Source organism: Homalodisca vitripennis, chromosome 7 (assembly GCF_021130785.1).
Source record: "Homalodisca vitripennis isolate AUS2020 chromosome 7, UT_GWSS_2.1, whole genome shotgun sequence".
Classification (NCBI taxonomy): domain Eukaryota; kingdom Metazoa; phylum Arthropoda; class Insecta; order Hemiptera; family Cicadellidae; genus Homalodisca; species Homalodisca vitripennis.
In genome coordinates, this window is record NC_060213.1 from 105,433,926 (window position 1) to 105,447,741 (window position 13,816).

A 13,816-nucleotide genomic window follows, 5' to 3' on the forward strand; every position below is an offset into this window, starting at 1 on the left:
TAGTAAGACTTGACCGTGACTCTGGTATGTCTCCCAGGCAGATAAGTTTTCTGCTAACTCAACTAACTTCCCACGCTATACTACACCGACTGTGTTGTGACTATGACTAGGGGGCATTGCCTTGTACCGGCGGTGTGGGTCGCCAAGGGCCCTGGTGGTTCAGACAGCTTAGTATGCAAGTAATGTTTCCCACGTACTCGTTTACTACAGTAACAAAGCGTACTCTAACTTGACACAACGTACATATTATACTTACCTGAGGGATACGTGTATACATAGCCTAGTAATAAAGAATATAAAATATGATAAAGTGTACTACATATATCATATTTATTTAAGTTAGTAGATAGCAGTGTTAACATAATATACCCTACAAGGACTCAATTTTCCTGAGATGCATCTCAAAGAAAGAGACATACATGTTCTATATTATATAATCCTAGGATAAACAAATACTTCAATATATGACATATAAATGACTTATATAACATGTTTAATTATTACATAGCTAATCTAACATTGAAGGAAAGTAACATATATTTAACATAGTATGTATTAGCATAGCAATATTGCTCATTAACAAACTATACAGCCTTGATTAGGCAACATATATTATGATCATAATAATGACTATGGACAATAAGCACAAAGAAGGGATATTACATATTCCTCAGAAACAAAGGTGCGTAGTATCGTTTTGTAATATGATAAAATAACATAATTTCGAACCTTATTTAAGAACACTAGAGATTAAGATGCTTAGTAAAAACATTATTACATAGAGCTAGGGAAATACGACACACCATCGAGAGGTCATTAAAAGATTTCTGTAAATAAAAACCTTAGACATAAATGTGTATTAATTATAAAATAATAACCTGAAATGTATATGTAACCTGTAGATATTAAGTTTTAGAATTATGACACCAGAAAAACCAACCACAACCTGAGAAACCAGTCTACAAGACACCAATCTACAAGACACCAGTCTACAGCACTATAACCGTCCCGACCACCCACGAGACAAATTGAGTCTTCACAGCACTTCCTACTACTACTAACAGCACTTGCCATGCCTCTTTCGACCACCTTTGCCAGCACATCAACCCACAACACAGAAGAACCCAATAAGCCTCTAGTACAAATCTTCACAGGAGCGTACTTTACTCCAATGCCTCAGACACTACCTTATATCAGTTCCATCCCTATCATATACAAAATTCCTTTCAACATACAACAAAATTTACCCTAAAACGAACCCTCTCTAAAATTCTGCCCTAAAAACCCTCAACAAATCCCAAACCTATTGCAAGATACAGAACAACCTTTCCACATTACAAACCCTCATACATCAACAAATGGTAGCAGAACACCTCCCATTCATCCAAAGACAACAACCAGATAGAAACAGAAGATTGCTCACGTTCGTCGGAGATTTCTTCGAATTGTGTTCTGACATTGCGACAGAACACCAAATACATGACTTGGCAGACAACAAGGAAGATGTCTACACAGCATTCTCAACACAACAACACTACCTACTCTCCGAGCTACCTGAGCATTCACCTGCTTTGTTCACAATCTACAAAGACAACACCACTTCCAGCTAGAACACGACGACAACAACATAGTAAACAACACGGAACTCATTTTGTACATTTTATTAGCCTGGACTTCTATATTAACACTACTTCTTTTTATAGCCCTCTACTTCATCCACATTAACAACATCAAAATAAATATTCCTGAAGCCTACAGTACATGAACGTGACTACCCAATGGATAACCTTAATTAGACAATAAGTACGATTCGTAGGTAGAATCGTCATTAAGCCAGGGGAATGTAAGACATACGTAATTATTAGTAATATAAAATTCATAGAATCAATGTACAGATAGTTGCTGGAAAGGAAGTCTTGTATTACAATTCGATACAAACATCCTCCGGATGTAACTGGATACGCACATCCGCCCAGATGCCGATGGTGAACAAACAGGAAATGCTTATTTGTAAAAACCTTACAACACACACACACACACACACACGCACGCACGCACGCACACACACACACACACACACACACACACACACACACACACACACCTGTAATATAAATGTGTGGTATATTTGGCTGTGAATTTACTGTTAAAAATAGTGATGGGGTCCACAACCCAAGTCTTTGACCATTAAAAATAGTTCAAGAGAATAATTTAGTCTCAGTGTTTAATATTTAACTTAGAACTAGGCAAATATAAATACAGTACTGTATGTCTTCATAATTATTTACAGTATTCTTGCTATATCTCATAAATAAAAATCAAAAGATCTTTTCTTAACTTGAAAAATATGTTGCTTATATTAATTACATTCAATGAAATTGCAGTTCTGTTGAGTTATTTAATTTTATGGTAACACTGCTAGTGTTAATAGTTTATCAATTTAAATCTATCATGTAGTACGAAACCAGGCGGCTATTGGAAAAATGTAACACAGGTGTACGTAGAAGTTGCACACTTAAGACAGGTTCACCCATACAATATTTATGTATTATTGAAAACATTTATTTCTCTTTTATAGCTTCAAATTTTAAAAAAATCATCAATTAAAATAAATATTGTAATACTACATCATGAAAAATTAAACAAATATATTGTTTCAGATATGGTGCGAAATTCAAATTCAAGAGAAGTTCCTTCAAACATGAAAATGTTCCCAAACGACATTGTGATGGCTGAGCACCTTACTGGAGGAGACCCTAACATTTTGGATAGTAAAGTTTTTGCACCAGAGCAGAAGTCTGATTATAGTGATTTGTTTGGCACCAAAAAATTGTCAGCTAAAAAGTTGAAAGCAGAATCTTTAAAGAAGGAATTAAAATCAAGAAGACATAGTGGATCACCTCTACGGATTAAGCGACAGAGTTTGCCTACTCTGCCGTCTACTATTCCAAGACCAATCACACATCCTAGATTCATTACAAAAGCTTTAGAAGGCAAGTCTGATCATGAAGTTAGGATTCGATGTCAAACAACACCTAGGTCTGATGATGGAGATGCCTCAACAGAAAAGAAATATAAATGTCATCTCTGTGATTTTCAGTCAGTACGGTTAAATGTGATTGTATTGCACAATAAATCTCATAGTGCTAGCTTCATAGAAGCCCAAAACTCTATCAGAGCTAGACTTAAATTCAGAGAGAGAGAATACTCCACACCATTAAACTCGTTAAACGAAAACGCTTCTACAACAGTGACCAGTAGAGGAAGAGTAAAAAGTCTTCCTAAAAAGTTAATGGATTACACTGATGAACCACCTCCTAAAATTTTCAAAGAACGAGTAAGTAGCAGTAGCAAACTTTCACTTAAAGAAGAAATGCCTGAATCTCCTGTTAAAAGTTCTACCGAGAAAAGTCCCACCAAAACTCCTAAAATAGTAAAAGATAATTCAGAAAAAGTGTCTATTAAAAGACCACTGTTTGGAAAACGTAAAACCGCCAAGGAGAAAGCAGAAATAGCAGCAAAACAAAAACAAGAAAATGAAGCTATGAAAGAAACACTTCTAAAAGACTGGGATGATGATGATGTTAATCAAGAAGAAGTGGAACTTGAACGATTGAAACTTGCTCTTGAATCAACTACAACATCGGTTACGGACATGGATGACAGTAATACCTCTTTGAAAGATGATGAATTAAATTTATCCAAGGATGTTCCTGATAAGGTGATTGAACATGCTAAAGAGAAACAAAATTCCACTGAAATTAAACCAATAGATGTTAAAAGAGACATAAACAGTAAAATTTTTGAGTTTGATGATTCAGAAGACAGTTTACCAGTTACAATTAATTTTAGACTTAAAAATAATCAGAGGGAAAAGTTTACTGATGATAAATTCAAGAAACCTAAGCCACCAAAACCTCTTAGCAAGATGTCTTCTAAAGTTAAATCACCAGTGCCATTAAACCCTGTTCCAACAGAAAAGAAAACGGATGACAAAGAAACTGCTGAACTCAATGAAGCCTTTAATGCTCTTTTGGAAGAAACCGTTGTACCAGTTTTACCGGAGATTCCTGTTACTGGTTTCAGTAAAAGTCCATCTTCACCTCAAATTAGTGACCAGACTAGTGATATAAGCTCATCAACTGATTTAATGGAAGTGACAGAAAGTACAGAAACATCAGTAAAACTCTGTAGTAAGGTTTCAGATGATGGTAATCTAGCCTCTTGTGTTATTAATGATGATCTTAAGATGGAATGCACAAGTTCTGATGGTGAAGAAATTAAATCAAACGAAGTATCGGTTTTTGATTGTGAGGTTGAGAAAGAAATTAAAGAGGATCAAAAAAACGCTGAAGAAGTCTCGGCATGTGACCCCAGGGTCGGGATGGATGTGGATTTAATTTTAACTGGGGTTGCTACAACAACTACTGAGGATGAAAAGGTATCCTTAGAGCTATTACCTGAGGATAAAGTCAAAGAAACGTCTGAAGACTTAACGGCAACAGAAATATCGTCAACCTGTGATGTTACCAAAGAGTGTGAGGATTCATCTGAATTGTCCAAAATTGAAAGATGTCACATATTAAGCCCAATGAAAGAAACGGAAAGAACAAGGCAATTTGTTAAATCAGACTGAAAATTCAGATGTTTCAATGTGCTTTGATTCAGAAGAGAAAGTTGACAATGTTACAGATCTAGACACACCTGATGAAAAGTCAGTTGACATCATCTTACCAAGTGATTGCTCTGAAATATTAAATGAAAAAGAAGGTAAAGATTGTGAAATTGGAAAGTTCCAAGAAAAATCTGAAGATACTGAAACCGATTATTTTTTAAGTGAAACAGAAGCTTCTATAGTAAACAAACAAGATACTGGTAAAAGTGAATGTAGTGTAGAAACAGAAACTTTACAGGTAGATGTTCCTAATGAAAATTTATCACCCGAAACTATAACTACTTTTAATAATGAGAAAATGTCTGAAAACCTTGTGAGTACCGGAATTACAAAAGAAGAAATGATCACACCACAACAAACTGGTCAGGAAGAAATTGTTAAAGGAGAAGTAATACAGCAGACTAAAATTGAAGCAGATCAAATCATTTCTCCACAGGTTAATAATGAGGTAAGTGTTGCACCAACAGATAATATTATGAATGTTCAGTTAATTTTACCCGTTGATACAGAAATCAATACAAGCAATGTCCAGCTTGAGACACAGCCACCCCATACAATTAAAACTATTGAGACTTTAGTTCCATCCGGAGAAATATCAGGAAGTTGCAAAATAGAAAATCAAACATTATCACAAAGCCTTCAAGATATGGAATTAGACATTAACTCAATGCCAGTGATTATAGGAGGAGAAGATTTCATTCAACCAGAACAACCTAAACAAACTCTTGTTCCAATTCAGCCAAAGTACACAGAAAGCATTGTAATAAGCCCGAAAACAAAGATTTCAAGCCCTAAAAAAACGGAGAGCATTATAATGCAATTGGGTGAGCCATCTACTTCCAATCAAAATGTACAATCAGTTATATCAATACCAAGCAAAGGTGGAAGGGGAGGAGGTAGAGGTGGGAGATCTCAGAAAACTACATCTAAAACTATCAAACTTACTGCAGGAGCTCTAAAAAATCTTGGTTCACTGCAAAAAGGAGGCAACCAACAAGTTTTAATTTTAAAAACTGCAGGTGGTCAAGATAAACAAGACCAGGGAGTTATACAAAAAAATAAAGGACCATTAAATATGTTCCAACATGGGAATAAAATTTTGATAGTTAATAATCCCCAAATGAGTGGGCAGAATAAAATAAAATTGAATCCACAACAACAACAGTTACTTTCAGTTTCCGGAGGTAAATTAGCCCCAGGTACCAGAGTGTTCACAAGCAAAGTGGTTGCAACAACTACCGCACAAGCCTCAGTTACTGGAACTAGTAAAATTAGCACATCTAGATCGTCATCTAAACCTACACAAAAATTGGTTATAAGTAAAGGAGGAATCTTAACAAATACATCAAAAAGTGTGATTATTAATAATTCTGGAAAATTGGTAACAACTATGCCAGCTACTCATGCTATTACAACTAGTAAGGGACAAACCCTAATAACACAAAATGTTTTGAATACAAAAGGAAGTCTAATTTTGCCTAGTTCATCACAAAGTGTACCCACTGGTAAAACAGCTACAATTATAACTTCTCAAGCTCTAGCCACAAGCAAAGGTATGATATTAACACCTATCACAAGCAAAGGAGGCACTATTATATCAGGAAATCAAAAACTTAGAATAGTTTCATCTAAAGCTCCTTTAAGTGGAACCAGACTTGTTGTTCAAAATCCTCAAGGAAAGCTAAAAATTGATCCACAGCACAAAAATCAACAGGTCAAGTTAATCAGAGGACAAACTACAGGGAATACTATATTGATTCAGACAAGTCAAGGTATCGTTGCAAAATCAATTACATCAAGTTCTACATCAACTGCACAATCTTCAATCAAAGCATCGGAAGTGGTAAAAACTGTTATGACCACTGTGCCAACACAGACTAAGATTAGAGTGACTACTCCTTCTCCGCATCAACAGCAGGTTATAAAGTCTCAAATACAAACTCAGATTGTACAGCAACCCCAAATTATTCAGCAATCACAAGTCCAACACACCCAAATTGTGAAAGCTCCACCAGTGAAAAAAGTGGCTGTGCAGAAGATAAGGCCCAGCCCAAACATTTTACAAAAACCACAAAGAAAATCCACACCACGAACATCAAAGTCCGCTGCAAATCGCTTGATCACTCCTGCAGTTTCTTCTGCAGAACCAATCATTCTATCTACAACATCAAGTATTCCTGTGATAGCTCAGCCAACACTAGTCCAAGGCCAGGTTCCACAGGGCTCAGAAGGATTAGTTTATCTGACGGTGGATGAAGCAGGAAACTATAGGCAAATCGATAACAAATCGTTAATTTCTCTAGAAGGAAATTCTTCTGAAGCACCACGAACTATCTTTATTCCAGCAGATACCAGGCCACAGGATGTAGGAAATATTTTCCTTGCCATTGATGATGCTGGAAATATTGTGAACATAACTCAGCGCACATCCAGCAACACATTTACTGCTGAGAATGCAGCACCTAGTCAAGACATTTTAGCAAAGGCCTTGGCAAATACACAAGTTCTTCAACAAGAAACGATTCTACCTGACATGGATGTTTCTGCAGCGCTTTCCTCTACACCTATGGACTCAACTGTTATTTCAAGCAGTTCTTTCAATGAACAGGCTCTTTTTCCTGCATCCTCATTGGCTCATGGTGTTGTTGAAACATCACTCACACTTAACCAACCTATCATGACACCCCTTGAAGTTCCTTCAGCTGTGTCACCAAACATTGGTCAAATATCATCATTGTCTCCAAATTATATAACACCCAATCTGTTGACTCCTAAGCAAAAACATATTCGCCCATCTATGCCTTTGTTGACTGAAGAATCTTTGGCAAACCAGACCAGAGGTGAACCAGTTTTCTTCCTGGATAACTCGAACAATATTATCCCTGCAACCTCTGGGTCACAAATCTCTTTTCAACTGACACTGGGAGACAATAATGTTATTATGACTTCTGGAACCGGAGGTGAGATTCTTTCACCTACTTACCAAGTGGTTTCAGGAGATTTACTCACATCGCAGTTAGTTGCAACAGAAGGAACGCATGGAATGTCTAAAGTTGAGAATGTTGGATCTGAAAATGTTGATAATCAAGAGAATGTAAAGTTTGAATCAAGTGAAAATGTAACATTCAGCATTCTATCACAACCCGAAAGTATCCCACCAGAAACGTCCCACGTGGATCAGCATAGCGTGATTTTACGAGAAGCATTAGAAGCGCCTCAAACTACTTTAAAGAGTGATAACTTTTTGAATAGTGTTGAAGTACCTCCAAGTGAGTCTCTAGGTACCACTGAACATGTGAGTGAAGAGGATTCAGCTTCTCAACTTGTTGATCCTACTGAACAAGAAAGTGCTATTGAGAAATCAGAACGAGAAAATTATGCTGATCAGTTGAGTGAATCTTTTGAAGATAAGAATGTCAATCCGTTATTGGAAGAGGTGAAACATTCCTTGAAAAGGAGTTTAGGTGAAGAACAAATGGTTTCAAGCTCTTCAGATCTAGAAGATGACTCAAAAAGGGTTAGACTAGATGAGAGATAGGTATTTTGTAGTTAATCGATATGTACAGTTACATAATATTTGTATATATAGAGTTAGAAAAATGTATGATAAAAATGTAAGTTATTTTGATTTTATTTGGAACTATTATGTACATTTTATAATTTTATTGTAAAGACTGCATAAAATATATTCAAATCTAAGGAATATGATCAAGTCCCTCCTTTTCTGTTTAATTTTTGTATATGGGTTGGGATTTTTGTGAGTTGTGCCTTTTAGTTAAATTTATACATTTAGTAGATTTAGTTTTAACCGTACTTTTAAAAATAAGTTAAACATCACCAACTCTAAATCCATACTCCAGAGATTTATAATCATTTTTATGACCATTGGAACAAAAAATACTTATGTAATTAAACTAATTTTTTTTTTAATCATACAAGAATTTCAATGAATTTAAAGTATTTTATCATAACCAATGGGTTACTAATAAATATATTTGTTTAAGATCTGGCACATAATATTTATTTTATCATAATATCAACTATTATTTTGAAAAAGTATTTTATCATAATGTCAACTATTATTTTGAAAAAGTTAAATGAAACAAACTACATTGGTACTGTCCTAGTTTTTATCCTTGTATTAATAAAAAATTTTAGTAGTTACATGTTTTAATACTATGTTATGTTTGATGATCTGTCTTTGTTTTCATATTATTATTCTACCTTATTCAAATAAATTGCACTTGAAATCAAACAAGTTTAATCTGAAGCTATTAATTAGTTGCTTTTATTTCTTTGATCATTTAAAAATTATTGGCAAATTACATGAGTGTAAGACACTAGATGGTTCAGTTCTAGTAATCCTAGTGTGGCAGTGGATCTATTTAAGGAATTTTTTTGTACATAATTTTAAGTTTTATCATAAGATTTTTGTGACAACTGGGAAAGTGGAGCACATAATAAAATAAAGTAAATATCTGTAGTTTCATCATGAAGATCATTTAAGATATTGTATAATTTTTTAGATAAATACTAAAGTAAAGATTTATTTATTTTCAAGTATTTATTCATTACATTATTAGATTTCATTAATTTCAGTAAATATGAGTACAGATGCTTTGTAAAATAGGATAACTGGATATAATGTTCACCATAATTATTTGTAGACCATCAGGTTCCTTGGGTTTGTATTGTTTTATCACTGTAGTTTGATACGGTTTATAGTATTTTGTTGTTTTTATTGTAATTTTTTTAAATTAAGTAGCATGTCGCTATTGTTGATGACCTATTATATTTACCCCTAAAACTTGAGTTGTATAGCAAAACTTTAAAACCTATTAAAAATTACAAATATTTATCCATGTAAAAATATTTTTGATACATGTTAAACTATACAGGATCAATTTAAAATCAGTGATTTCTTGTTTTATGATAAAAGAATGTTCTAAAGTGTTATGTAACATAGCATTAAGATAATTCATAAGATTTTATATGTTTATCCAGAGTTTCCTGTTTATTTTGCTCTATGGCAATCTGTTGCAGTAAACCGTGTATTGATATGAACTTGGAAGTATTTATTTTTGTTTCCTTTCACTTTGTTACAAGTATTTGATGGGGTTTGGGGTGTGAATGATACAATTTTGAATATTTAAGCCTGTGTCAATTTATAAGTCATCGCTTGTGTTAAAAATTTTCTTAGATATAATTTGATTAATTTTATAAAGCATCAAAATTTTCTTTTTTGTTTTTTTAAAATGTAAGGTTTTGAATAATAAAAGCACAATTAATGGCAGTTTATTATATGTCTATGTATAACGCAAATAAAAGTATAATTTTTTAATTTACATTTCATTTTCATCAATTGATTTTTATGGGCAGAAAACAATTAATTAATTCTTTTACATTTCTGGATTCCACTTAACTCTTAGAGCATTGAAATACATTTCTTAATGTCTCCCTAGCTTGCAAAACATTTTTGTTATTTTACTGAATTTTTATTCGATTTAAAATGTATAAAATTAATTTAGGAAGTAAAAAATAAAAACTGTTATAAAAAAAATTATAATTTTAAAGAAACAAAGTTTATATCCCAAATGAAGTAATCCTACAACTGTGTAAAACATGTTTAGATGTAACATGCAATTCGACGCAGGAACAGAGCCTGCACGCAAAATCTCAAGTGCACTGAGTCTTCTCCATACAGAAAAAGCTGTCAAATGCGTCAGTGTACAGCACGATTGGTTGCAGTGACAAACAGTTTCAGGTCGATCACAGGCGGCTGAGAAAAATGAATAGAGCGCAGTTGTCTGACGTTCACTTAATGTTCTAACGCTTATTGTCATCAGATTTTATAACTACAGTTTGCAGTGGAATTATAAAAACTGTTTGTGACATTTTCCATTATACATGACTTGTGTTGTTCCCATTTGGAATTTCCCATAATATGCATGGGAAGGGTTAAAATGGTGTGAATGCAACATGGTCATGTTTTGAAGAGCAATAAGATGGATACTTTAGTTTGCTTCAATTTGTTATTGCTCTGCTTCCAAAGTGTTGGAATAATCAAAATCGAAGCAAAGGAAGTGTCTCTTTCAAAGATTTCGATTGAACAGAAATTACAGGGATAGTGGGTAATCTGAAGTTCAGCAATTATAACTTTGGAAGAAAAGAAAAACTAACAGTTCCAACATTTAAAAGTTGGTGGGGAATCATATATTCAGATCCCAGGGAGTTTGGGGAGCATGACCCACTCTACCATTATACTCTACAGTGAATTATACATTGACAAGTATAAAACCAACTGGGAGTGACAGCACAGTATATCTTTACTGAATAGTACTTTTGTGAATGGTATGTTATGCAATTAAAATGGTACCTAATATATTATAAAGTTTATTGATCCATGTTACATAAGTCACCGCTGACATTATCATTGTATTTATAGAATCATTCTTGGAGTATTATACAGGGTGTCCCATGAAGAAACGGAGAAACTGTCAGGACTTGTTCTTACGGTGAAAATAATGAAAAAAGTTCATATACACATAGGTCCAGAAACGCTTAGTTAGCGAGCTATACAGGGTGAAAGATTTCACCCAGATTTCAGTGCCACCGTTAAAAGGGAGCCCTATTGAATTATTTTGGGCGTTACCCAGGACGTAAAATTTAATGTATATTATGCAAATTGAACTGAAAAATTGAATAAAATTGGTACCAGACCTCTAGCTGCAGTAATTTTTAAGATATCTGAAGAAATACGCAAAATTCTGTGTCCAAAAACAAGTTTTATTTAGGTTTCAAGTAGATTAACTTTGTAACAAACACGTAAAATTCTTTAACAAAACGTAAAGAATTAATTTCTTAAGATAATAATGTAAAATAAGCCAATAAAAATTATACGTAAACTTTAAGAAAATCAATTTTTAATTAAATAAATAACATACGAAGAATAGACAAAATCGGTTACACTTTTTTTCTTGCTGAACGTACATGTTTTTATAAACTTTTATTTTCGCTTACTATTGCAAAAAAAATAAATGCTAACAAAATAACTAACCTTAGTTTAGTAACTGTTCGAAATTCCCTCCTTCACAATGCACACAGCACTCTGCTCGACGTAAAATATTTGTGGTGGCTCTGCGAATTATGTCTGGATTGTTTCTTATACTGTCAAATGCGTTGCGAATTCTAACGAGTAATTCTTCCTTGGTATCAACTTTACGTTTATACACCATAGCTTTGATATGTCCCCCTAAGAAGTAGTCAAGAGGCGATAAGTCAGGCGATCGTGGTGACCAGTTGATTGGTCCACCACGCCCAATCCAGTTCAAGAAATTAGCATTCAAATGATTTCTAGCTACTAAAGAAAAATGAGGAGTTGCACCATCGTGTTGGAAAATAATTTTTAATCTTTTTTTGTAAAGGGATATCTTCCAAAAGAGCCGGTAAATCATTTTTCAAAAATTGTTCGTACATATTTCCTGTAAGGTTTCCTTCAAAAACGAATGGTCCTAGAATTTTGTCATCAATAACGGCACACCAAACATTAATGTGAAATCTGTGTTGGAAAAAGGTTTCTAAGGTACCATGTGGATTTTCTTCGCTCCATAAATGACTATTTCCACAATTGAAGGACCCGTTTCTCGTGAAAGTTGCTTCATCAGTAAATAAAATTGAATTCACCCTATCAGCATTGTCTAGAAGCCAATGAGAAAAGTTTAACCGTAAATGGTAATCTGTCGGCAGCAAATGTTGTACCTTTTGAAGGTGAAAAGGATGAAGTCTCTCTTTACGCAAGATGCGCCACCCTTTGTTTCTCGATAAACCAGTGCGATACGCAATTCGCCTCGTACTAGTACCCGGGCTACGATGAATATGTTGAATCACTTGAAGTTCATCGTTAACACGATGATGTGCCTGCCGTTCAACCGAAAACGAAATTGTTGGAAATGATCCATTCGTTCTTAAAAACTGAAACACTGAAGAAAAGGTTTTCGCATTCGGAATCCGCCTTGCAGGAAATCTTTCCTGATATTCACGTCGAGCAGCTTCCGCATTTCCACTAGCATATCCGTAACAGAACATTATTTCGGCATATTCTTCATTAGAAAATTTAGGCATATTAACTTTTATACTGTATCAATATTTACACTTAACTTATCTGTATGACACTTCAATATAAAATATTCAAAAAAAGTTCGTAATTGTGATTGTTGAACAGCTGTTAGTACTGTCAACCTATGAAAATAATATTTTTGTTACAAAAGTTGTAGAATAACATAAATTAATTCGCCATTATTGTTAAGTTTCAGATTTTATGACACTAAAGTTTTTTTACTAGTAAGTAATTCATTAGAAAAAATAGAAGAGTGTTTCTATAAATAAAATCTATACATAATTATTTTCAATAATTAACATGTTTTCTCCAAATATTAGGATGTACATTCAGTAAGAAAAAAAGTGTAACCGATTTTGTCTATTCTTCGTACGTTATTTATTTAATTAAAAATTGATTTTCTTAAAGTTTACGTATAATTTTTATTGGCTTATTTTACATTATTATCTTAAGAAATTAATTCTTTACAAGTTTTGTTAAAGAATTTTACGTGTTTGTTACAAAGTTAATCTACTTGAAACTTAAATGAAACTTGTTTTTGGACACCGAATTTTGCGTATTTCTTCAGATATCTTAAAAATTACTGCGGCTAGAGGTCTGGTACCAATTTTATTCAATTTTTCAGTTCAATTTGCATAATATACATTAAATTTTACGTCCTGGGTAACACCCAAAATAATTCAATAGGACTCCCTTTTAACGGTGGCACTGAAATCTGGGCGAAATCTTTCACCCTGTATAGCTCGCTAACTAAGCGTTTCTGGACCCATGTGTATATGAACTTTTTTCATTATTTTCACTGTAAGAACAAGTCCTGACAGTTTCTCCGTTTCTTCATGGGACACCCTGTATATAGTTATATAAATATTTTACAACAAATTTACGCTAAACTAACAATTTTATAGCACCATTTCACATCTAATAAATCTATAATATTCTTCCGGCAAAAGGTTCTACAGAAACTGTCATGTTTTCAATTAAACAGTCCCAATTCAGTGTATTCATATTAAGACCAAATAACTTTC

The 13,816-nt window shown here is 33.7% G+C and overlaps 1 protein-coding gene across 1 annotated transcript in view; it reads left to right on the forward strand.

The window, feature by feature from the left end:
- LOC124366133 overlaps positions 1 to 9,739 on the forward strand; it is a 28,499-nt gene extending 18,760 nt beyond the window's left edge. The window contains 2 exon segments of the mRNA XM_046822428.1: positions 2,661 to 4,636; positions 4,638 to 9,739. Coding sequence (XP_046678384.1) covers positions 2,661 to 4,636; positions 4,638 to 8,213 — 5,552 coding nt within the window. The 3' untranslated portion in view covers positions 8,214 to 9,739.
- Positions 9,740 to 13,816: the final 4,077 nt, after the last annotated feature.